This window comes from Pseudophryne corroboree, chromosome 4 (assembly GCF_028390025.1).
Source record: "Pseudophryne corroboree isolate aPseCor3 chromosome 4, aPseCor3.hap2, whole genome shotgun sequence".
NCBI lineage: Eukaryota > Metazoa > Chordata > Amphibia > Anura > Myobatrachidae > Pseudophryne > Pseudophryne corroboree.
This window is the reverse complement of record NC_086447.1, coordinates 270,300,869-270,327,049: the sequence shown is the minus strand read 5'-3', so window position 1 is coordinate 270,327,049 and position 26,181 is coordinate 270,300,869. Positions and strand designations below refer to the sequence as shown.

The 26,181-nt window shown below is 44.1% G+C and overlaps 1 protein-coding gene across 1 annotated transcript in view; it reads right to left on the bottom strand.

Moving 5' to 3' along the window:
* Positions 1 to 9,077: 9,077 nt before the first annotated feature.
* TIPARP (TCDD inducible poly(ADP-ribose) polymerase) overlaps positions 9,078 to 26,181 on the bottom strand; it is a 40,905-nt gene continuing 23,801 nt past the window's right edge. The window contains exons 3-6 of the mRNA XM_063916121.1: positions 18,621 to 18,789; positions 17,646 to 17,827; positions 11,138 to 11,413; positions 9,078 to 9,746 (exon numbers count right to left, since the gene is read on the bottom strand). Coding sequence (XP_063772191.1) covers positions 9,299 to 9,746; positions 11,138 to 11,413; positions 17,646 to 17,827; positions 18,621 to 18,789 — 1,075 coding nt within the window. The 3' untranslated portion in view covers positions 9,078 to 9,298. The remainder of the gene's footprint in view (positions 9,747 to 11,137; positions 11,414 to 17,645; positions 17,828 to 18,620; positions 18,790 to 26,181) is intronic.

Below are 26,181 nucleotides of genomic sequence, written 5' to 3'. Positions count from 1 at the left end.
GCTAATGGTGTCCTGTCAGCCAGAAGCAGAGCCATTGAACTCACCAGAAGTTGGACATACTTCTCTCCCCTAAGTCCCATGAAGCAGGGAGACTGTTGCCAGCAGTCCTCCCTGAAAATAAAAAACCTAACATAAGTCTTTTCAGAGAAACTCAGTAGAGCTCCCCTAGAGTGCATCCAGTCTGCCTGGGCACAATTCTAAAACTAGAGTCTGGAGGAGGGGCATAGAGGGAGGAGCCAGTTCACACCCTTTCAAAGTCTTAAAGTGCCCATGTTTCCTGCGGATCCCGTCTATACCCCATGGTTCTAATGTGACCCTAGCATCCTCTAGGACGTATGAGAAATAAATCTTCTTATCTGGAACCTCCAGAGATGTGCCCGGCTCTAAGGGCACAAAATTCTAAACTGGCTGTAGGAGGGACACAGTGGGGAGGAACCAGCACACACCATCACTGAGAAATGTAAAGTGCACCGGCTCCATAGGTATATGGTCTATACCCCACAGTAAACCATTCCACAAGTATCCGCTATGAGGACAGAGAAATAATATATAACAACTCTCTGTATTTTGTTGCTTTAAAAAAAATGTTAGTGCTGCTCACAAATAAAAAATAAAATAAAAATAATTAATGATAGTCCTTAATACTGTATATGTGTTTGAAATAATAAAAGGATACCAATGAACATAAAAATAATTTAGAATAAATTAAAATAATATGATTTAATTTAGCAGCTTCATGTAAACGAAATACTGCAGAAGGAGAGGATAAAGACCCTGGTTTAGGTCCTGAAGGATGTGTGGCACATGCCGCAAAGTACCAATGTTTATACTTTGGGCATGCACCGGACCTGTACTGAATGTCTCCGCCATGGGGGAGTGGGGGGGCTGTTTGAGCGAAGAGGTCATAATCTGCGATCACTGAGGTTTCCTGGCGTCTTAGTTGGATCTGCAGTGGCCGGATTGCGCGACTCCATATGTTAAATAAATAATTTTTATTATAGTTGGCAATTTTATACTTTATCAATAGACACCGTGGTCGCTATACATCCCTCATCCCCCCTTTCCATATATATATATACACACACACACACACTAAACAACCACTTGAAAAACAAAAAATATTCCAAAACAATTTGCACTTGGATGGCAATTATGTGCATATCATAATCAGCACACAACAAATTTTTTTCAAAATGGAGTAGTAGGTAAAGAAATATACAGGTTGCTAGATTGTCCTCTACTTATAGATCCTTGAGGCGGGATGTACAACGTCCAAGTTTGCCAGAGGCGCGGAATGCCGGCTGAACTCTGACTTTTTTTTAAAAGCGGCAGTCATATACAAGGCATGGTTTTGTCTTCTAAATGATTGCCGCTTTAAAAGAAAGTCAGAGTTCGGCCGGCATGCCACACCTCTAGCAAACTCGAACGCTATTACATCCCTCCTTTGGTGTCCATAGAGGATTTTTTTTTACTATAAATTCATGTTACTAAAACTAAAATGAATGCAAATGTTTCAAATCAAACCTCTTGAGCTGTCATTAAACCCTATCTTGAGTTATTCTTTTCCTGGCTTAAATTAATAGAAGTAAAGACTAAATAGAATCCTCGAGAATACATTTATATTTCAGAACAAGAATATTTACTGAAATAAATAAAAAGCTCTTATTAATAACTAAAATGCACACAAACTGTAACACTGAAATGTTTTTTCAATATTCACATACATTATGGACAAATGCACTATCGTTATTCTGAGATTGTAAGCTCGGAAGAGCAGGGCCTTCTTCCTTCCTGAGCCTTTCCTTCTCTTACGCTATCTTATACTCCTAACCCTGGTTTTCTGTATATAACTTGTACTTGTCTTATATTGTCTCAAACAGTTTTTTTCTTGTTTTGCTCATTTGTTCATGTACTCTGTAATTGGCGCTGTGGATCCCTTGTGGCGCCATATAATAAAAGATAATAATAATAATTGCAAGACTTAGCAGTTTGTTTTTTTACTATTTATCGATTTCTCGGTCTACGCTGGTTAAGAAGCCAGAGATCAGTGGTTTTCCTCATTGTGTGATTCCCCATAAAGAATATTCTGGGTTAATACTTTTACCTAGGAACATAGTGAATTCCCTTTGGCGAATGTTTGACAAAATTGTGGGAACAACTTGTCTTCTGGCAAAATAAATGCCCCGTCCAAACAATGCAGGATGTTTGCCCCCAGACTTATACCCCTTTTCCACCTGAGTACCGGGTCTGATCCAAGATGTTTAACCCGGCTACAACCCGTGTCAGCCCCGCCGTTTCCACAGCACTTCGACACGGGTTATTCCCGGGTCGGATCTGTTTCCACTTAACCCAGGTAAGCTCTATAAAAGCCTATTAATGTCACTTGTTACTCGGGTCTGAAAACACGGGTAATGACCGTTTCCACTGCACAATTACCCGGGTCATTTCATTTTCAACCCAGGTAGCTACCCGGGTAGGATTCCAGGGTCACTCAACCCGTGTTGAGCCGTTTCCACTTACTAAAAACCCGTGTTGATGCGTGCCCCCGTGCAAAAACACGGGTAAATTTAGCTAGTGGAAAAGGGGTATTAGTGTCAAAGTTATTTGGCAGATCCCATCAACAATGTCCTGGGAGTTCCCATGAAACAATTGTCTCATAATCCTGTCCAGTCCGGTCTTCTTCCTTGTCATGTACTCTTTCTTCCTAAAACATAACATGTAAGTATGGATCCAGGAACATCAACACATTCTAATAAATTACAAGTGTCATAAATGTAAACTTAGGGCCTAATTCAAGGTTGATAGCAAAAGCAAAATTTTCCTCTAATGGTCAAAACCATGTGCACTGCAGAGGGGTAAGATATAACATGTTATATCTGCCCCACCTGCTGTGCACATGGTTTTGCCCATTAGAGGAAAATGTTGCTTTTGCGATCAACCTTGAATTAGGCCCTTAATCAACTATTATTACAGAAGCTTTTGAAAAGGAATTCTCGCTGATATGCGATTGTGATGGAAGCATTTTCCTAAGTATGCCAGCCTAAATCTATTTACACATGCTGCTATACTGACAACATCCCTCAAAACAACCTTGACAAATGCTGATGTTCAAAATGAATAGAATCATACTCAGAAATGCTAGTAAAGGTAGCTGGACTGGCAGTAACTAATCATCGCCAAACTTTACAAACCTCTTTGCCTGATAACATTAAAATAATGGATTCGAAGGTATATTTGCTTTAAAACAATAAAGTTGACCAACCCTAAACTAATCTAAGCTGAACCTTGCAGTGAGAGACCAAAGATGATAACAACTGATAAAAATTATTTACGAGGTGGGAGGCATCCACTGAATATCACATACAGTCCCACCTGCGGTGTGTTCCAACTCCTCAACTAGCTCGTGGAACAGTTCCACGACTGTGTATGAGAAACAGGCTGCCAACCAATCAGGTGGCTGGAGACAGATTGTCACCCAGATCGCGTGGTTTCCCATCATGGAGATATACAGTAATAATGCATATGCTTTTCCTTCTCTTAGGGAGCCTAAATGTCTATATGTACAAAATACAATGCCACATTATGCAGAATAAGCAGAAGTGAAACACAGAGTCACATACCTCTGAGCATTCACCTGTCACTGTGCATCTATGTGACACGTAAACAGCCTTTCTGCAAAGTGGTGTGACGCCTGAGATGTAACAATGAGCACAAATGTGTACAATACGCCCAGGCCCATGCGTGACTTAAGAATATTTACCATGTCCTATACCCTTAATGAAAAAAGTTGTATAACTAATCAAGAGTTTAATTCTGGTAATTTTGGAAGACATCTCAGGTAAATTGTCACTAAAGGTTTGCTGAGTAGCATTAATGGAGTTGGCAAAATTACATTTTTATTGCAATGTTGCTTTACATCTGAACCATGCAAAGCTGTCATCTCCAGTGCTTTAAGGAAAAGGTTACAGGTAATCTGTCCTCTACAAATATTTATAGACTAAGGTTCTGTATAAATATATCTGTCAATCTCAGTTCTGATACATATGCGTGTACATATATATATATATATATATATATATATATATTTAGTGCTTGATTGAGATATATGTACCTTCTGTGAAATTCCCCCATATTTTAGATTATTCTTAGGAAGCCTCTTGTTATTCAAACTATATGAAGCTAATTATTAGTTTAAACTGCTGCAGCTAAGCATATCTCAGTAGTGTGTGGTTGCACCCAGCAGCCGTACACAGATTCTTCCCGTCTTGGCCCCTTTCACACTGGCGTCCCCAGCCCAGCATATTGCCTGATTTGGTGACATCACCAGTGGCGTGTGCAGAGGCGGCGCATGGAGATCAGATAATCTCCAAGTGCCGCCCATCCATACTGTGTGAACGGGAAACGAGTGGCATCGACCCGGCAACCCGTTCACACCGCACAGTGACCTGGGTAGAAGCCGCATTCAACCCTGGTCGCTACCCGGGATATTTCCCCTGGCAACTTTCAGACCGCACAGCAACCCGGGTTACTGCGCACTTGTGCAAAAACCTGGGTTACAAGCTAGCGGTTTGAAAGGGGTATTAGCTGCAATGGTTTAAACTGGCAAGTTCAAATAGTGCCATATAGTCAGGATTACAACTGGTTTCCTGCGCAGGAGCAACTAGCTCACGGGTTAAGTGTCTGACTGCTGTATATGAGGTTGGGAGATTTTGCCCACTGTGTGGTATGCTGGGCATTTCATGTTTTAAATACAGGGGGATTTAGCTGAATGACAAGGTTCCCACAAATTACACTATTACTAATGGCTCACAATTTAAGGGTATGAATATGGTATAGGAGGTTTGGTGTTCAAATCCGTTATTTGGCACGTTAAGTAGCTAGTTTACATCAAACAAGTAGAAATATCGGAAACCATCAAATCAATGTTTAGGCCTAAGCAACATTTTTTTTACAAATGTTAAAAACATTGGTGCTAGTCATTTTCTTTCAATGTCTAATCACTCTCTCCCATCTCTCATTGTAACATAGTAACATAGTATCTGAGGTTGAAAAAAGACAATTGTCCATCGAGTTCCACCTATTTGTGGTCTCCTATGCATGATGATTTGACTAAAATTTCTGACTGATGCTGCTGTCAGCCGTTACATTTTATCCCTATTTATAGTAACTATAATGCATGACTATGCACCATATCCCTGGATATCCTTATCCATTAGGAATTTATCTAACCCATTCTTAAAGGTGTTGACAGATTCCGCCATTACAACTCCCTCAGGCAGGGAATTCCAAACACGTATTGTCCTTACCATGAAGAAGCCTTTACACCGTATTGTGCAGAATCTCCTCTCCTCTAACCTGAGCGAGTGTCCACGAGTCCTCTGTGTTGATCTAACCAAAAACAGGTCCCGCTCAAGCTCTGTGTATTGTCCCCTTATATATTTGTAGATGTTGATCATATCCCCTCTTAGTCTCCGCTTTTCCAATGTAAACATGCCTAGTCTTTTAAGCCTTTCCTTGTATTCCATCGTCTCCATGCCCTTAATTAGTTTGGTCGCCCTCCTCTGAACATTTTCTAACTCCAGGATATCCTTTTTGTAGTACGGTGCCCAGAATTGTACACAGTATTCAAGGTGTGGCCTCACTAGTGATTTATATAACGGGAGTATAATACTCTCGTCCCTAGCATCAATACCCCGTTTTATGCATGCTAATATCTTATTAGCCTTCTTTGCTGCAGTCCTACTTTGGGTACTACTACTTAGTTTGCTATCTATGAGGAGACCTAAGTCCTTTTCCAGTACAGAATCCCCTAATTTTACCCCATTTAGTAGGTAGGTGTAATTTTTGTTCTTGTTACCACAGTGCATTACCATACACTTGTCTGTGTTGAAGCGCATTCTCCATTTGGCTGCCCATGCTTCTAATTTAACTAAGTCGTTCTGAAGAGACTCGGCATCCTCCTCTGTATTTATAGCCTTACACAATTTGGTATCATCTGCAAAAATTGACACCATGCTCTCTAGACCTTCTGTTAGGTCGTTAATGAAAATATTGAACAATAGCGGTCCTAATACTGAGCCTTGCGGCACACCACTTAGCACTTCAGTCCAAGTTGAAAAAGATCCATTAACCACAACGCGCTGCTCCCTATTATCTAACCAGTTTTTGACCCAAGTGCATATTGTGCTTCCTAGCCCTGATTCTTGTAGCTTGTAGATAAGTCTCAAGTGTGGTACAGTATCGAACGCTTTGGCAAAGTCTAAAAAGATTACGTCCACGTCTTTACCCTGATCTAGGTTTGCGCTTACTGTTTCATAAAAGCCAAGTAAGTTGGTTTGACAGGATCTGTCCTTCATAAACCCATGTTGATTCCTTTTAATGACCTTATTGTGCTGCTGCCGCGTTGCCCCACCCCTCAACTCTGACTCTATTGATCCAATCTGTTTACAGCTCTGCCTCTGTAACTTAATGGTTGGGGTAGGAGGGCTGAAAGAGGGTGCCCTGGGGTACTGCACTGAAGACGGGCCCACGACTGAAGAGTTAAAAATACAAAGAGTGGCTAGAAGGGAAGAAACAGAGGCCCAGGAGTGAAAATAGACATAGGGGAGCAACAGAGAAAGAAAAGGGGGAATAAGAAAGGAGGAAAAAAAAAAAGGAGGAGAGTAAGGGCAAGTACATATTAGGATGACAGGTAACCGGGCTGAAGGTTGGGACAATTTCCTAGACCATGCAAGATTGCCCGTACACACTGTCCGATGTAATATAAACGACGGAACGATCTCCTGTTCCATCTTTCATTATATTACAATGCACTGGGCTGCACACAGCTGACCAGAAAAGGTCTTACGCGACCTGTGGGAGCGCACAATTAGGCATACACACTAGACAGGATGCGGTTATCTGACTGGCGCTCAGGATCCCGGCAGTCAGCATGCCGACGCCGGAATCCCGAATGCTAGCATACGGAATGCCGTCCCACAGGCTCTATTCCCACTCATGGGTCTCCACGACACCCACCCATAGAGTAGGAATAAAACATGTGGCGAGCGCAGCGAGCCTGCAAGGCACTTTGTTGCGACAGTGCCTCCCCCCCCCCTTCTCCCCCTGGCATTCTGTGCTGCCGGGATCAGTATGCTGACCGCTGGGATTCCAGCAGCCGGTAACACATATACAACACCACTAGACTATATACACGATTTACCATTCCAATATGACAAATCGTGCAGATATCATCCTACTGTGTACCCGTCCTAATGGGAGAGGGTGTCCGAGGGAGAAAGCAAAATGGGGGAGAGAGGCGAGAGATGAGAAAGCAATTTTTGTTAGCATTTATATAGCGCCAGCATATACCATTGTGCCATACAATGCATAGTCCACCTGCATAGCTAGTAATGGAGACTCTTCATCCATCTGGCCTGCTATACAAAAGGTTCTAAAAGCTGTGCTTATAAAGCAGATGACCTCCATGTCCTCCCATGTGAACTCATCCGTGCCAGTGACCCGCAGATGTGTATTTGAAGCACTTTAACAGATTGGATCAAATGCAGGTTAAGAAAGTCAGCTGTGAATTTATTTAATCTCTACAGATAAATCTGGGCAGGATTCACTATAATTAGAAAGTGTTCTGCGGAGCCTGACGTATCAGTGCTACTGACAGGAGAGGACGTGTGTACTGCTGAATCTCTCTCCTCTACCTGTAGATGATCTCATGTCAGTGCGCACGGCTTCCTGACTGTGGGGGTAATTCAGACCTGATCGCTGCTGTGCGTTTTCTCACAGGCTGCAATCAGATCTACGCTATTCATGCGTATGCAACACAATGCGCAGGCGTGACGGACCGCAGCAACGGGGATCGCCTGCCAGCGATGGGACAGTGCGAAAATACTGAACGCACCGGCGATCGCAAGGAGATTGACAGGAAGAGGGAGTTTGTGGGCGGCAACTGACTGTTTTCAAGGAACGTCCAAGAAAACGCAGGAGGGACCAGGCGTTTGGAGGGGTTTCTGACGTCAGCTCCAGCCCCAATCATCGCAGCAGCAGAGTAAATCCTGGGCTGAGAAGAATCTGCACAAATTTATGTTTGTGCAGTTCTGCTACAAATGCGATCGCTCACCTGCACACACACCATACCCTCCCCCTGTAGGCGGCAACTACCTGATCGCAGGGATGCAAAAAACGCACCCTAGCAATCAGGTCTGAATTAGGCCCTGTATACTGCCATGGCCGGAGTCCATAGTGTGCAATGCTGATTAACATCAAGCTGGAAATACAGGCATTTCATGGCGTCATGTCCAGACAGCACATTACATCAAATTACAAATGAACACTCATACATAATCCTTCAATAGAATAAATGGCAGGCTAGATAGGCTAACTTGTCTTTATTGCCCAAGACATTTACAGTTTTGTAACACATACTGGGCCTAATTCAGACCTGATCGCAAAATGAAAACTTTTTCTCTAATGGGCAAAACCATGTGCACTGACTGCAGGTGGGGCAGATATAGCATGTGCAGAGAACGTTAGATTTGGGCGGGGTGTGTTAAAATGTAAATCTAAATTGCAGTGTAAAAATAAAGCAGCCAGTATTTTCCCTGCACACAAACAATATAACCCACCCAAATCTGACTCTCTTTGCACATGTTATATCTGCCCCACCCTGCAGTGCACATGCTTTTCCCCACTAGAGAAAGATTTTGCGGTCAACCCTGAATTAGGCCCATTGTCCTTTGCTATTCAGGGAACTTCCCTTTTCTGTTTTGCAGCAATAGTACCAAAATATAACCAACTCATTATTTATATGATTATTATACTATGCAATCCTCTAAGATCTTCAGGAGTAAATAATTCGGAGAATGGTAAACTAGTAACATAACAGAACTGACCAATCAAATAATGTAATCTCTCTTCTTTGTATAATGTAGATAAAATGTGCTGAATGTTTTCGCGTACTCAACTTTCTATTTCTTTATTTCTTTATTTTACAGGTCAATCTCTGGCCGTTTATCTGGAGTTATCCTTGGCCTGACTTCAATGAACAGGATTTCAGAATCTTAAATAAAAGCCTCAAAAACAAATTTATATTTCAACACATGAATATTTACTCACATAAATAAAACATTTTTATTATTAACAAAAAGGCACACAAACTGTTAACAATTAAAAATATTTACAATATGCACATAAATTATCAACAAGTGCACCATTGGTTGTTATCACAGAGCCTGGAAGTTTTGGGGGTTTTGTCTATTTGTCCTTTACTCCAAATTAAATAACAACTTCAGCAGATTGTTTAGGTTTAAATGGCAACCGTGTTACTAACTTCTTCATACTGAATAATAAAATAGGGATAGCTCTGGTCATCATTAAATATCACAAAGATTTGAGGCTCAAAGAAATTGTCTACACAGGAATCATAGAGGTCGCTGGTCAAGTCCCCCGAGTTCAGTGGCGGAGGTCTCCTCATGGTGTGATTCCCCACAACGTATCTTCCTGTTAATACTTTGGCCAGGAACATGTAGTGAATTCCCTTTGGTGAGCGCTTGGAGAAGTTGTGGGAATAACTTGCCTTCCTGGCAAAGTAACTGCCCTGTCCAAACATGGTAGCATGTTTCCCACAGACTCGGGGGTCAAAGTTATGTTTGCAGATCCCATCAACAACGTCCTGGGAGGTCCCATGAAACAGATGTCTCTCATTCATAATCCTGTCCAGTCCAGTCATCTTCCTTGTCATGAATTCTTTCTTCCTAAAAGACGGATTAAAACATCACCTGTTAGTATGGATCCAGGGAAATCAACTGTTACATGCACATCTTAATAGACAAGTGTCATAAATGTGAACTACATCAACCACATGACCAGTGCTGCTAGAATATGATCAAATCTCACAGTACATAATCATGATATTACTCCAACTAGTTCTTTTCATGCTAAATGCATCTATATCACATTGTTTATGATGTACAAAAACTTCATGGGATGTTGCACCAAGTGTGGCAAAAAGTGTGGTAGGTCAGATATAACATGTGCAGAGAGAGTTAGATTTGGGTGGATTATTTTGTTTCTGTGCAGGGTAAATACTGGCTGCCTTATTTTTACACTGCAATTAAGATTGCAGATTGAACACACCTCACCCAAATCTAACTCTCTCTGCACATGTTATATCTGTCCCCCCTGCAGTGCACATGGTTTTGCCCAACTGCTAACAAATTTGCTGCTGCGATCAACTCAGAATTAGGCCCATAGATTGTAAGATTCACTGGGGCAGGGACTGATGTGAATGACAATATATCCTCTGCAAAGGGCTACAGAATATGTATGCGCTATATTAATAACTGGTAATAAATAACTATTATTCGGGCCAAGAGACAGGATTGAGGAGTGTTCAGTCAGCACAACACTAAACCAATGCATCTGTTCTTGCACTACTAAAACAACCAGAAGCAACAAAATTGCAATAGTGCACCTATCAATCTGATGTGTGACACTTTTACATCTGTGTGCAAAGGAGTCAGAATCTGTGTAAGAAGTGCTACTATGCAGTGGCCACGGCTTAGTCTCACACCAAGTCAGCTGTACTTCATCTGTACATGTTTAAAACTAATTCCTGTGGGGTAAAAGTCACAGTCTAGTGTTTGCAGTGTCTGCGAATAAGACACAAAATGTAAGAAACTATGGTACACCACCGGAGCATTTCAGTCGCTTCAGGCATCTTACACTGTACAGCGGATTGAGGCTAGAGGGGTATATTTATTAAAGGTGCAGGTTTTTAGAAGTGGAGACATTGCCTATAGCAACCAGATTCTGCTTATCATTTATGTAGTGCCTTCTAGAAGATAATAGCTAGAAATTGATTGTCGTTATGGGCAACGGCTCCATTTCTAAAAACAGGAACTTTAGTAAAATCTACCCCCAGGTGTATGAGAACACATATGCAGCTTGTGCTATGGGAGATAACAAGGTTACACTGAAGGTCTGCTACAAGTATGAGAACTGTAACTTAATGATTGCTAGGTGACTGAGGATGCCCATTTATACTGGATTAAATCATACATTCGTTTTTGTGACTATGTAACATTCACATCATAAATGTGACGTGCACTCCTACGCTGACACAAAGTAATAAAACACATATTACCGTTTGTATTTTTCCCAGAGGAAGAGGTTCTGAACTCGCATTATCTTTGAAATTCGGAACTTGGTCTCGGGCACAGTTTTGTGAAAGAGTGTATAGACTGTTCTGTAACTTTTATCTTCCTTTGGCATAGGCACTTGGATAAACTCCTGAGATGGGTCCATAGGGATCCAGGTTTCCGGATAAAAGTTTGGGGTTGTAATAGCACCAGGAGATAAGATGTGCAAAGGTGCTGACGGAGCCAACGTGGGAGCTGCTGGGGGAACTCCACTCAGTGTCCTAGGATTACATAAATGCATAAATGCATAATGAGGTGCAAGACCAGATTGTGAACACATGACAGCTCAACCGCTAGACAGAAAGGCTTGCTTAACATTATGGTACATTTAGCATAGATTACATAGGGGTCTATTTACTAAGCCTTGGACGGAAATAAAGTACCAGCCAATCAGCTCCTAACTCATTTTTCAAACCCAAACTGGACTTTATCTCCTTACAATTTATCTCCATCCAAGGTTTAGTAAATAGTCACATAGTGGCTTACATTAAATCATTTGTAATTTGTGATAAATGCAATTTGTTATAGGAGAATGATATCAAGCTGAGCCAACATTTTTGTAGGACAATTGCTAAAACATTATTTCACAAACAGTATCTCTTTTGGAGCCCAACGTATGCAACAAGCTGTACCATAAAAGTTAGTTTGTAAAGTATTGTACCTACAGAGACTCAGCTAAAAGCGGTTTTGTCCAGATGATGCATGACCTCAGGTCTTTCTACAGGAACAGTGTGTGTACATGACGTTCCCTCTGCATCAGGACAGACAAGTTAAACTGCAGCACTTTAGATCAATGTTGATGCAGACTTTTGAAAAAGGAGTGCCGCTGATAAGGTAGGATGAAACATCAAATATGTGTTTCATTTGGGTGAGCACAGAAGATATTTTACACTGAAAACACAATCCCATAGTGCTCCAGCATGATAAAAAAAAACCTTGGGAAGTATTCTGCACAGATTATTAAAGGTTATATATTGAAGTATTTTTGTGTATGGTATTATTACATATTGGGAAGGATTCAGGGGACGCTACAATTCTTTGCAGGAGAAACAAGCATCAATGCAATACTAAGCTTCATATCACCACAGAAAAATGACGTAACATAAAATGTATAATTGCACACAAGTTTCCAGTAATGTACTATCATAACTAAAACGCATCAGCGCAAATTTCTGTCCAGTAACACTCTGCCTGCAGCTGTTAGTACATTCCAGCACCCATTCTGAACAACCGGTGCTTACTCCATCAACCTTTGCCACCTGTATGTCACTGAAGTTTGAATGCTCATGTGTGTGCTATGGCCTGTCTCCCTGTTGGCTGTTCAGCAAGTACCCAGCTTTGATTGTCGTGCATGGACTTTGGACCTAATTCAGACCTGATTGCAGCAGCAAATTTGTTAGCTAATGGGCAAAGCCATGTGCTCTGCAGTTGTGGCAGATATAACATGTGCAGAGAGTTAGATTTAGGTGGGTTATATGGTTTCTGTGCAGGGTAAATACTGGCTGCTTTATTTTTACACTGCAATTTAGATTTCAGTTTGAACACGCCCACCCAAATCTAACTCTCTCTGCACATGTTACATCTGCCCCACCTGCAGCGCACACTAACAAATTTGCTGCTGCGATCAGATCTGAATTAGGGCCTTTGTTTATTTTCATCTATCTGTTGGTTTCTCTTTCTGAAAGAAGAGATGTTCTCTCAGGTGAATACGTATGATTTGTCGACAGTAATGTTGTCAAAACAGTCAAAATGTGACAGCTTTATCTCAACTGGACAATGCAGACATGCGTATATTATTAATAGCATTATAACTGTGCCGGCATTAAAACGTGATTATGCATTAATGTCAACTTTGTAACTACCGGTACTTCATCTCTCAGTATGTGGGTTTACGGTCAATACTTGCACAGTAATAAAACATAAGAGAACATACTCTGTTACTTTGTTTAATATCTTACTTCATCCTCTGTCCGAGCTTACAATAAACTCGTTTGTCCAGAAGAATAATTGGGGCTATGGGGGGCATTCAGAGTTGATTGTAGCAGTGCTAAAATTAGCACAGCTACGATCATAAACTCAAACATGCGGGGGGACGCCCAGCACAGGGCTAGTCCGCCCCGCATGTCAGTGCCCCCCCCCCCCCCCTCCCCCGCACAAATACAAAAGCATTTCACAGCAGCGATGCTTTTGTATTTGAGGAGTAACTCCCGGTGAGCGCAGCTCCTGCGGCTGGCCGGGAGTTACTCGTCGCTCCCACTGGCCGCAGCGGCTGCGTGAGACATCACGCAGCTGCCGCGGCCCGCCCCCCGAATGGTCCGGCCACGCCTGCGTTGGCCGGACCGCTCCCCCTAAACGGTTCAGCCCCCTCCCGCCTAGCGACCGCCTCTGTCTCAGAGGCGATTGCTAGGTAACGACGGCTGCCATGCGCTGGCGCATGCGCAGTTCCGACCCGATCGGTGCGCTGCGACAAACTGCAGCAAGCGATCGGGACGGAATGACCCCCCATGTTAGGTGTAGGAGACCAATTCAACTCAAAAGTCTTGCAAAGTCATCGCCCTTACACCCTCTGTCACTGCATCCAACGAGAATCCTTTTCATGGTTTTGCTTTGTAAATGATTGTCACTTTAAAAATACGGGCATTCACACCTCAAGTCCCGCACCCTAATACATTTACCTCAAGATGTCAATACAATGTCAAAATGCACAGAATAACAAAAGTGAAACCAGCAGCATACCCCTGAATACTATTCCTGGCCTTGTGCTACTATATGACACCCAATGTGTTGTGATGCACGAGCAGCAGCAATGAGAAGGAATCCAGTGTACAACTAGGCACAGGCCTATCTGTCACAGACAGAAGCTATTTACCATGGCACAGAACCTTAATGTAAGAAGTTGTGATACTTATTTTGTGCAGGTTAAATTGTCACTTGAGGCTGGTTTAGGAGAAATTCTTGCATTTGGCTGCAAATCCTGGCTGAGTCCTTACATTTTTGAATGTGCTGCACGAATCTTGGTAGCTGGGGTGATCAAGCCTGAACATGTCAGACTGTGGAATATTACTCCAAACGCTAAAAATAGCAGACAAAACATGCTTTTTCTAATCTTTCATTCACGTCTTACAAGCAGCAATCTGCCACATTTATGCAGTGTGTGGATTCTGTGATAACATACTTAGCTGCTCAGACAACCTGATTCTGTAATGTGTTACGAGGTAAGCTCTTGCTAGACCCTGCATGTCAAGCCTTCAGGCAGACTAACAGCTTCCTGCTTTACCCTAAGAGGACAGCATGTTCCAAACACTGGACTGTGCAATCCTGCTTCCAGCTGTGCATGAGATGCCACAAACAGCTTTTATACGGCCTCAAATCAAAATAGATTAAGCTGTAGCACTTGCCTGATAAACGTGCACATCTGCCCAAGTCAACAAAGCTGTGGAACATGAGGAATGTTCTGACAAATGCACTTGATGTTCACAGTGCAGAATGTTATGGCAATGTTCGCTAGCGTGCTTCCCACCTGGCTCACTAAGCCATCTTAAGAATTACAGCAAGTCCTTATTTTTCCTTTTAATGACAAGGATTTTTCATGTTATGTAGAATTAAAAATAATGTACAAAAAAAAAAAGTGTTTAACAACTGCTTTGGTGCTGAGCGAGATGAGAAGGTCATCCATACACTGCAGCTCACTTCTACAGCCACACTTGATTCTTGTAGGACCCGAGTTCCTTACAATTGTTTGTGGAGGTAAAATGAGATATCTGCTAGGATTTTGGGTTGCACTTGTGAGAGGTACAGATATGTCCTCATACATCTTCGATGTTGTCGCACCAAACAGCCCCTCTTGGCATGCCGGATCGCATGACTAGGACGCACCAGGAGATTGTGCCGATTAATTTGATACGCAACACTTGTATATCTGTGTGCGACAGAGTCTCTGAATCAGCTTAATAAGTGCTACGATGCAGTGACTGTTTTTTCCACGTCAAGTTCTGTTGTGCTTCAAATACAGACTCAGTCAAACACAGCATACATGTGTCGCATATCTAATTAATCACCACAGTCTTCTGGTGCGTCCGAGTCACCTCGCATTGTGACTAAGATGAAATTTTGGCCCAAAAAAAAAAAAGATACCTGCCGCTAGCGGAGTTACACAGGACCCATCAGCTCACTCGTGACGGGCATCTCCCACTGTGTGGTGTACTGAGGGTAGATGCATGAGGAGACATCTATAGATATTATGTGAACATAGGGTAGAGTCACATTCAGGACTCATCAGGGGAAGATGTACTAAGCAATAAAAAGAATGGATACGTGAGCCAGTGGAGAAGTTGCCTATGGCAACCAATCAGCATTGAAGTAACATTTATAATTTGCATACTATAAAATTATACAGAGCAGCTGATTAGTTGCCATGGCACACTTCTCCACTACTTAGTACATCTATCCCCTTAGATTAATGCTAGAGATATGTAAGGGTTAGAATTAAAACTAGTTACCGTATATACTCGAGTATAAGCCGACTTTTTCAGCACTTTTTTTTGTGCTGAAAAAGCCACCTCGGCTTATACTCGAGTCAGTGACAGGCAGAGGCAGAGCAGTGTGAAGGAGGGACACGGAGCGCACAGCGCGCGGCTCTCCTGTGTCCCTCCTGCATCTCCGGCGGCAGCAGCGGCGGTTCTATTACAGGAAGTACCCGTTCGTGACCTCTGATCACGAACCGGCACTTCCTTTAATAGACCTGCCGCGGCCGCCGAAGATGCAGGAGGGACACAGGAGAGCCGCGCGCTGTGCGCTTCGTGTCCCTCCAGAAGACAGCGCGGGAACGACGGAGGGGTAAGTAACAACACTGTGGGGCATACCTGGCACTTGGGGAGGGAGCATATCTGGCAGCATGAGGGGGTATATGTGGCAGCATGAGGGGACATATCTGGCAGCATGAGGGGACATATCTGGCAGCATGAGGGGACATATGTGGCATCATGAGGGGACATATCTGGCAGCATGAGGGGGCATATCTGGCAGCATGAGGGGGCATATCTGGCAGCATGAGGGGGCATATCTGGCAGCATGAGGGGACATATCTGGCAGCATGAGGGGACATATCTGGCAGCATGAGGGGACGTATCTGGCAGCATGAGGGGACATATCTGGCAGCATGAGGGGGCATATCTGGCAGCATGAGGGGGCATATCTGGCAGCATGAGGGGGCATATCTGGCAGCATGAGGGGGCATATGTGGCAGCATGAGGGGCATATGTGGCAGCATGAGGGACATATGTGGCAGCATGAGGGCATATCTGGCACATCAGGCACTGTGGGGCATATCTGGCACTGTGGGCATATCTGGCAGTGTGGGGGCATATCTGGCAGTTTGGGGGCATATCTGGCACTGTGGGGGCATATCTGGCAGTATGAGGGCATATCTGGCAGTATGAGGGCATATCTGGCACTGAGGGCTGTGTACGGCTAGAGCTGCATTTCCCACCCTAGGCTTATACTCGAGTCAATAAGTTTTCCCAGGTTTTTGTGGTAGAATTAGGTGCCTCGGCTTATATTCGGGTCGACTTATACTCGAGTATATACGGTACGTTTTATAATAGAATATTCTTTTTTCAGTTTTACCCAGTAGACGCAATAACCTTAATTAAATATCTGAAACTCCCAGCTTTGTAAGAGAAACCTCTGGTTTTCCCATTAAACTAAAGGGCAGAGATTGAACATAGTTTAGGGAATTGCCCAAGTCCCGCATTCTCTCAAATACTTGTATTTGTAAGAATACACCTTTAAACAGGCAAAAACACCTTAAAAAGGATGTAGCCAATAAAATCATAAGAAACCAGTGCCTTGGTGATTATCACAACTACCCAAAGCAAATGTAGATTTTGCACAGATAGTGACAATTACTACTTCCACAAGCAGATGGACAGGCATGGTGCAGTTGTATGGATGTGTATCACTCTGCATATGGGTTATGCATTTATTTCTGTGCGCACAGTGCCGGAGCGATTACAGCGGATGCGTGCTACTATGCATTCGGGCAGCGCAATTGTCCATTGGCTGCATGTGGCCAGAGACGGAACTTAGGTGAAGTTCAGATACTCCATTTCATAGGGAAATCAAATTGGCATCCGATATTCAAGTGTGAATCTGTTCCACAAGCCTAACCAGGAATGAAAACAAAGGGAATAGTGATTTAAATAGCATCATCTGTTCTACAGCTAAAAGCAGAAGCGTGAATGAAAACTGAAACAGGGCCCCGTGTCTTGCAGCACAAATCTCTTTTGAGAACTGGAAAGACTCAGCCCTCCTGTGCACTGATGGTAGCAACTCATGTCCACTTATTAAAGGGCCCTTCACGCTCCCACCATCTCAATTTATTTACTCCTTCAATGCAAGTATTCCCTGAATATACGTACAGCAAAAATAAAGGATCGGAATAGAGCTACTTACTGAAGATGTGGCGATAACATTACAGAGGAACGGAAGAGAGGTCGTCTTTTGATTTCTTTCCTGAAGCAGGCATTCTGTTGGAAGCCGTCTTTGATATTCAGTATATACTGGTTGTGCCATGTAACAAAACGGACCTCCTTCAGACCGCGGCAGTTGGCTTCCTCAATCAGCTTCACAACAGGCTGTTGTACACAGAACATGGTCAGCAAGGTGAAAACACAGATTTTTCTCATCGTGAAATCTTTAGTCTGTTGTATACAGCATTTGCACCATACTTCCAAGAAATATTCACTGCAACCTGCACAGCAGTTAGTGAGGGCAAGACGTATTTATGTATTTTTATTTTTTCACATTTTGCCATTATAGGGTTTTTTTCATAATAGAACGCTTTGCATGCTAGGCATCAATATAAAACATTCTTGTCTGTTACAGTATCTGCACTACAAATGACCAATGTGATCAATATGCTGCATTCTACTCTCTCTCCAGGGGGTGAATCAGTTGTTAGTAGCTCCTGTGCAAACAGCCCAGGCACTATTCAATTGTTTAAGACAACCAGCCATGAAGAAGCACCTAATTCCTATGATGGCCCTTTTCTCATGCCATAATGCACAGCATCATCTGCGTTAAGCAGCTTTTCCTGTGTTACGTGCTGGGCGCGCTGCAGTTGGGGTGCACCAGCACTTGCGTCCAGCTCTGAAGCCCTACTTTACACAGATTTCTGTTCGTACCTCAGGAGGATGCGAGCATAAATCTATTTTAAGTGCAGACTCAGGTTGGTGTCTACAACAATCAAATATCTCCCAGGCTCTTTAGTGGGGATCTATAACAAATTGCCCCCAAACCATTTAATAAAATATATATTATAATAAAATCTTTGTAGCCCCCCTGCAGTGTGTGTACTTTAACATTGCTATGATGATAGGAGGCCTGAAAAAATAAATAAATAAATAAATATAAAACCAGATGTCTTACCTCAGAGTACTCTCTCCATCCAAAATGATCTCTGCAGAAGTATTTCCACACCGTGTGGTAATTAGAGGCAATGCCAGAGGTAGAAGGGGTAGAAAGCCGTCGTATTTGGTCAAATTCGTGAGTCTCATAAATAGCCATACAGTCCAAATTTACTAAAAAATCATGTCCCCTGGAAATATACAACAAAGAAGGGGTCATTAAATTGCATTTTGTGATCCATTACACACATTCATTCAAAGTAAAACTGGACCAAGTTAGTGTATGTTGCTATTTATTATGCATAACTACTTGGATAACAACATCATATAGAAACATTTCATAACATGCGCATATTTTAGGAAAAACTAACACAAACAAAAACAATTAGATTACTTAGGGGAGAATTCAATTAGGTGCGGGGTTTGCCGTACAGGGAAAAGCTCTGAGTTCCATGCCCGAAGCTATTCAATTATTTGGCATTATACAGCATTGTAAACCATCTACTTCTGCTTAAAATGCAGAATCTAATGGGTTTCACAAAGCCTTAAATCAGGGGTGGCCAGAGTTTTGGAGTTGGCGATCTACTTTGAAAGCTAAAAAGCTTTTTTGATCTACCTAGGAGGAATAATAGCGCGCCGCAGGCGCGCGCGCAAAAAAGGGGCGTGGTATAACAAAAGTGGGTGTGGTATAACAAAAAGTGGGCGTGGTATAACAAAAAAAGGGACGTAGCCTTGCTGCACAGAGTGTAATGACTGTCTCGCACGAAATAACACATTGGCCCCCACAGGTAAAAACCTCAAACACATATGCCCCCAGAGTGCCAGATACACATATGCCCCCACAGTGCCATGTGCCCACAGTGCCAGATATGCCCCCACAGTGCCAGATATGACCCCACAGTGCCAGATATGACCCCACAGTGCCAGATATGACCCCACAGTGCCAGATATGACCCCACAGTGCCAGATATGACCCCACAGTGCCAGATACAGATATGCCCCCACAGTGCCAGATACAGATATGCCCCCACAGTGCCATGTGCTCACACTGCTAGATATGCCCCCACAGTGCCAGATTACAGATATGCCCCCACAGTGCCATGTGCCCGCAGTGCCAGATATGCCCCCATAGTGCCAGATATGCCCCCACAGTGCCAGATTACAGATATACCCCCACAGTGCCATGTGGCCGCAGTGCCAGATATGCCCCCACAGTGCCAGATTACAGATATGCCCCCACAGTGCCATGTGCCCGCAGTGCCAGATATGCCCCCATAGTGCCAGATATGCCCCCACAGTGCCAGATTACAGATATACCTCCACAGTGCCATGTGGCCACAGTGCCAGATATGCCCCCACAGTGCCAGATTACAGATATGCCCCCACAGTGCCATGTGCCCGCAGTTCCAGATATGCCCCCACAGTGCCAGATATGCCGCCACTGTGCCATGTGCCCGCAGTGCCAGATATGCCCCCACGGTGCCAGATATGCCCCCACAGTGCTCACCGTGCTGTGTGGAGAGCGCAGCGCGCGCTTCTCCTGCCTGCCATCCTGCCCCTCAGTCTGATCTCCGGCGGCGACGGCAGCGTGTATAGCTCAAATCAGGCGCCGGTTCGCGAGCTCTGATTGGCTAACGAACCGGCGCCTGATTTGAGCTATACACTCCGCCGTCACTGCCGGAGACCAGACTGAGGGGCAGGACGGCAGGCAGGAGAGGCGCGGCTTCGGGTGGCTGGGCAGCGGATCGCGATCGACTGGTCGCATGTCCGCGATCGACCAGTCGATCACGATCGACTGTTTGGCCACCCCTGCCTTAAATGTACCCGAGGCTCCTGAGGCTGTAAGGAGAAATCCTGCCCCCGTGGGATTATGGTACATGGCTCCTGCAGCTAAATGAATCAGGCAGCCCATACAATTAGCTGCAGGGTAAACCCTGCTCCTAAATATATCTCCCCTTAGTGTACAGATTGTCACAGAAGTGGCGAACATAGAGGAACACAAATGGATCTGTTGTAATTCTTTAGGCGAAATGCATCTAGAAAGGTTAGCAAAATGGCATCAGTATGAGAACCATACACTATAGAATGTAACATACAATTCTGTTTGGGAAAGTTAGATCAAACAATTCCTGTAAGTATAATTTCTCAATACTGGAATGGACAAAATCATGTACAAGGAACAATTCATGAACTTGTTATAAGCATTAATTCAGAATCCAGTGAGTCACTTAAGAATAAATTATGATCTATTAAAAAAACAAAAAACAAAACACCTCCCAAAAGAGAAGTTCCCTGCAGTAAATAATCACTGTGACTTGCAAGGAAGATATGCAATATTATAGCCAATAAAATTGTAAGGAACTAGTGCCCTGGTGTACTGGTGAATATAAAGGTTTCATTTTCATACATTTTGTACAAATCACAATATGGCCGACTCCAAATTGCCTGCTGACCCGGTTTTTTAAAAACAGTCAAAGTATTGTCCACAGACAGCACACCACCTGAGAACAAACTTAAGTGAGCCCCGGACATAAAGTACAATACAAAAACCAAGGTGGCTGTCGGGTTTTCAGATTTGTTCCACAAGGAATTAAGGTTCAAAGAGAGTTGCGATTACCTAAAGCAGGGGTGTCAAACTCAAATTCATCGGGGGCCGCATCAGCAGTTTGGTCCCCATCAAAGGGCCGGTTGTATCTGTAGGTCTATCCAAAATTTACCGCTCCACCTGCCTTATATGTGCCCAGCCATCTGCCCCCTTTTAAAGTGCCCAGCCATGTGCCCCCTTTTATAGTGCCCAGCCATGTGCCCCCTTTTATAGTGCACAGGTCCCCATTTTACACATTGCGGCAGGCACAGGTCCCCATTTTACACATTGCGGCAGGTACAGGTCCCCATTTTACACATTGTGGCAGGCACAGGTCCCCATTTTACACATTGTGGCAGGCACAGGTCCCCATTTTACACATAGCGGCAGGTACAGGTCCCCATTTTACACATTGTGGCAGGCACAGGTCCCCATTTTACACATTGTGGCAGGCACAGGTCCCCATTTTACACATTGTGGCAGGCACAGGTCCCCATTTTACACATAGCGGCAGGTACAGGTCCCCATTTTACACATTGTGGCAGGCACAGGTCCCCATTTTACACATTGTGGCAGGCACAGGTCTCCATTTTACACATTGTGGCAGGCACAGGTCCCCATTTTACACATTGCGGCAGGTGGTGGAAGGAGGGAGAGAGAGAGAAAGAGAGGAAGGGAGAGGGGCTGACTTACATTTGAAGCGGTTCTCGCCGCTCTTCGGCCGCCTCTCCCTCCTCGTCTGCGCGGCTCCCTTCTCCCTCCTCCGACGGGGTTTCGTTGAATGACGCGTTTGCGCCGTGACGTCACGACGCAATCGCGTCATTCCGCGAAACCCCGCCCCCCCCGAGCTGGGCACTCGGGAGAAGGGGGTTTCATGGCGGCGGCACCGCGGGCCATCAGACGAGGTCTGGCGGGCCGGATTTGGCCCGCGGGCCTTGTCTTTGACACCCCTGACCTAAAGGATAAAAAAAATGGGCAGACTAGATGGGCCAAGTGGTTCTTATCTGCCGTCAAATTCTATGTTTCTATGTAAGTCTAACTCATACTTGCCTACCTGACCCTCTCCATGAGGGAGAAAATGCTCTGTTCCTGGACTTTCCTGGTAATGTATGAATGCCATCACCTGTGGTGAAACACCTTTCTAATCAATTAACTAGCTCACCACAGGTGATGGGAATCATACATTACCAGGAAAGTCCAGGAACAGAGCATTTTCTCCCTCATGGAGAGGGTCAGGTAGGCAAGTATGGTCTAACTGGGAATGAAATCAAAGGAATTAATGATTTAAATAGGATCATCTGTTCTACAGCTAAAACCAGAAACCTGAATGAAAACTAAAAGTGCACAAGGTTTCTAAATACAAATCTCTTTAGAGATCTGAAAACGGCTCAGTCCTCTAGTGCACTAGTGATTCATGTGACACTTGTTAACCTTTAAACATGTAACCCAGGCAATACGGTACACATTCTTTATTATTAGACACCAGTAAGAAATAAAAAAACAGTTAAAAACTCCCTATTATTTTTATACAGAAAAGAAAGTGTGCCCTATACATAGTATAGAATATCAGCAGCTTCTTTATATAGAAAATCTGCATGGACTTACACACATATACGTAGGTTGTTTGAGACTATAGATTGTTTCTCTATACATAACTCGATTCAACTGAATACTAATCAGTCCTCTTATCTTTCATTGTGGCCCGCAATACCTAAAGAAGCATTTAATAGGTTATATATTCATGTCACTGCTGGGTCATACGCAGAGCAATGATCTACTGGGGAGATGCATATGGAGGGCACATGACACTGGAGAGTCTGTATCCATTTACACACGCTATACTTTATATTTTCTGCTTTAAATGAACCATGCAGTGCATTTGTTTTAGGTTTAGCTTATATGCTTAGATCTTTGTTATACTTGTAGTTACTGAGCAACAAGGCCCCCTTGTCAAATTTGTTTACAATGGTAGGGAATGGCAATTAATTTCTAATTTATTTCTTTTTTATTGTCTAGATTGTGACCGTATGGAACATATGCTTCCTCATTCATTTATTCAGTTTAAAAAACAAAACAAAACAAAACTGTGCCATCACTATATAAACGTTCTGGGCCCGATTTAAAGTTAAACATAAAAATGTGACAAAACAAGCAGATACCCTTATAAATCTGTGGCTGTATTCAGAGTTGCATATATCTTACATGTAACGTTAAGGGGGGAATTTAATTGTTTTTAGGTGCCTGACAGGAGCTATTGAATTTGTTTTGCCATCGGTCACAAGTGCCGCAAACAACTTATTTCTGCTTACTACCTCCTGAGATGGCTAGCAGAAATCCGCGAAAAGTCAGGCTTTGGGCACCCGAACTGCTGTTTCAGCAGCGCACCCAATACTTTGCACAGGTTTAGCCGCTTTACACGTCTAAACCATTGCATTTGGGCGCGGCAAGTAATGAGTGTCCACAGCACTCTCAGAACAATTGCATATAACCCGTTGGGTGCAAATTAATTAGATGTGCCCAAAAACAACTGACTCCCCCCCCCACCCCACCCCCCTAAACCTAGCGGATACATATTATGCACTGTGCAAAAATGCTGTCATCTCTGAAACGTGTAACTCTGCCTTACTTTTCTAAATTCACGTGTACACTCCCCCCTGTTCCACCAGCAGGTACGGACAACTCAAAAAGGCAGACACAAGTTATAGACGGGCGTGGCATAAATGGACTATTTAACAAAATAGTATTAGGAATAAAAGGCGTTTTCTACTGTACTGTACTGTACTGTAAGGAAAGGGACACAAAACGAAGCAGCCCTAAAAGAAATGTGCTGTAGTACATGTAGTATACTTACACCTTAATTTACAGAAGAGTTTTCCTTTTCAGTCTAGAAATGACTGTTTGCTACACAGAGAATCTAAGAGCAGGAATTCCTGCTTTCTGTGTAACTGCGCAGACTACAGCTATCTAAACATGTGCTTAGCACAACTATAAATAATAATTTGCATGAGAAAGAGAGAGGCTACATTGCTTTCTCTCACGCTATCTTGCTAAAGCTGAACATTTTGCAATACAGAAACTTCTTAGGTATCATCATGACCTGGAAACCGATTGACTTAAATATTTCCATCATAGCTCGACTGTCATTTAAGTTTGTGGTTTCCGCAAATTCACTTTAAAAACACAAAAAACAAAACTGGTTTTATTTTTCTAGAAAGTTTTTCAACAAAAGCAACTTTTCTATATTCAGTTGATCAAAGAGTAAACTATTGATCTCCCTTTTTCAACAGGAAATAAAAATACATCTGCAAGCGTTGGGTATGGTTGACCGGCGGATCCTGGCCGCCACAATGATGGCAGGGGGGAGAGCGCAACGAAGCCCCTTCCGGGCACGTTGGCTTGCTGCGCTCGCCACAGGTTCTATTCCCACTCTATAGGTGTCGTGGACACCCACGAATGGAAATAGCCCTCGGCCCACTGATGGCATTCTGGTGGCCGGGATACCAACCACCAGGATTGAAAACACCATCCCATCTTGAAAACTGACCTAAACTGGTTATTGGAAATTTGTATATGGAATAATGTAACCCCCTACTATAATATTAGAATAATATTAGGCATCACAAGGCACAGGGACAGGTCGTGCAACACCTCAGTATGGATAAGCAGGGGTGAGTTATACCATATTATACTCAAGTGTCCCTAATAAACACCAGGACCCAGATTGTAAGAGGCACACTCAACTGTTGCAACCGAATGGGTTTAGCAGCTTTATGCATCTAAATGTGGTGCATTTGGGCACAAAATGCGCTTAATGTTGGGCACCCGCACATATCTGCTAAACCAATTGAATCACCCCCCCACCTTTGTGAAGACAGAGTTTTGACATTTCTACAAACACTATTTTTAGATTGTTTAAACATGGAAGTAGGACTTGTGTATACATTCCATGACATAAGGAGCCACACATGCACGCTGCAGCGTCTATTGACGGTGACCTGAGCCTTTGTGCAAATGCTGCTACAACAACTTGCCTAGGGTACAACCGTGCGGCGGAATGTGCATAGCCTGAGACGCTCACTGTCAGCCTCCGTGCACCTGAGACTCTCACTGTCAGCCTCCGTGCACCTGAGACTCTCACTGTCAGCCTCCGTGCACCTGAGACGCTCACTGTCAGCCTCCGTGCACCTGAGACGCTCACTGTCAGCCTCCGTGCACCTGAGACGCTCACTGTCAGCCTCCGTGCACCTGAGACTCTCACTGTCAGCCTCCGTGCACCTGAGACTCTCACTGTCAGCCTCCGTGCACCTGAGACTCTCACTGTCAGCCTCCGTGCACCTGAGACTCTCACTGTCAGCCTCCGTGCACCTGAGACGCTCACTGTCAGCCTCCGTGCACCTGAGACGCTCACTGTCAGCCTCCGTGCACCTGAGACGCTCACTGTCAGCCTCCGTGCACCTGAGACTCTCACTGTCAGCCTCCGTGCACCTGAGACGCTCACTGTCAGCCTCCGTGCACCTGAGACGCTCACTGTCAGCCTCCGTGCACCTGAGACGCTCACTGTCAGCCTCCGTGCACCTGAGACTCTCACTGTCAGCCTCCGTGCACCTGAGACTCTCACTGTCAGCCTCCGTGCACCTGAGACGCTCACTGTCAGCCTCCGTGCACCTGAGACTCTCACTGTCAGCCTCCGTGCACCTGAGACGCTCACTGTCAGCCTCCGTGCACCTGAGACGCTCACTGTCAGCCTCCGTGCACCTGAGACGCTCACTGTCAGCCTCCGTGCACCTGAGACGCTCACTGTCAGCCTCCGTGCACCTGAGACGCTCACTGTCAGCCTCCGTGCACCTGAGACGCTCACTGTCAGCCTCCGTGCACCTGAGACGCTCACGGTCAGCCTCCGTGCACCTTAGACGCTCACTGTCAGCCTCCGTGCACGCTGCAATACAGATTGGTGCATCCTTGTACTCTACTATTGGGAATTGCACCAGCTCTCTGTCTG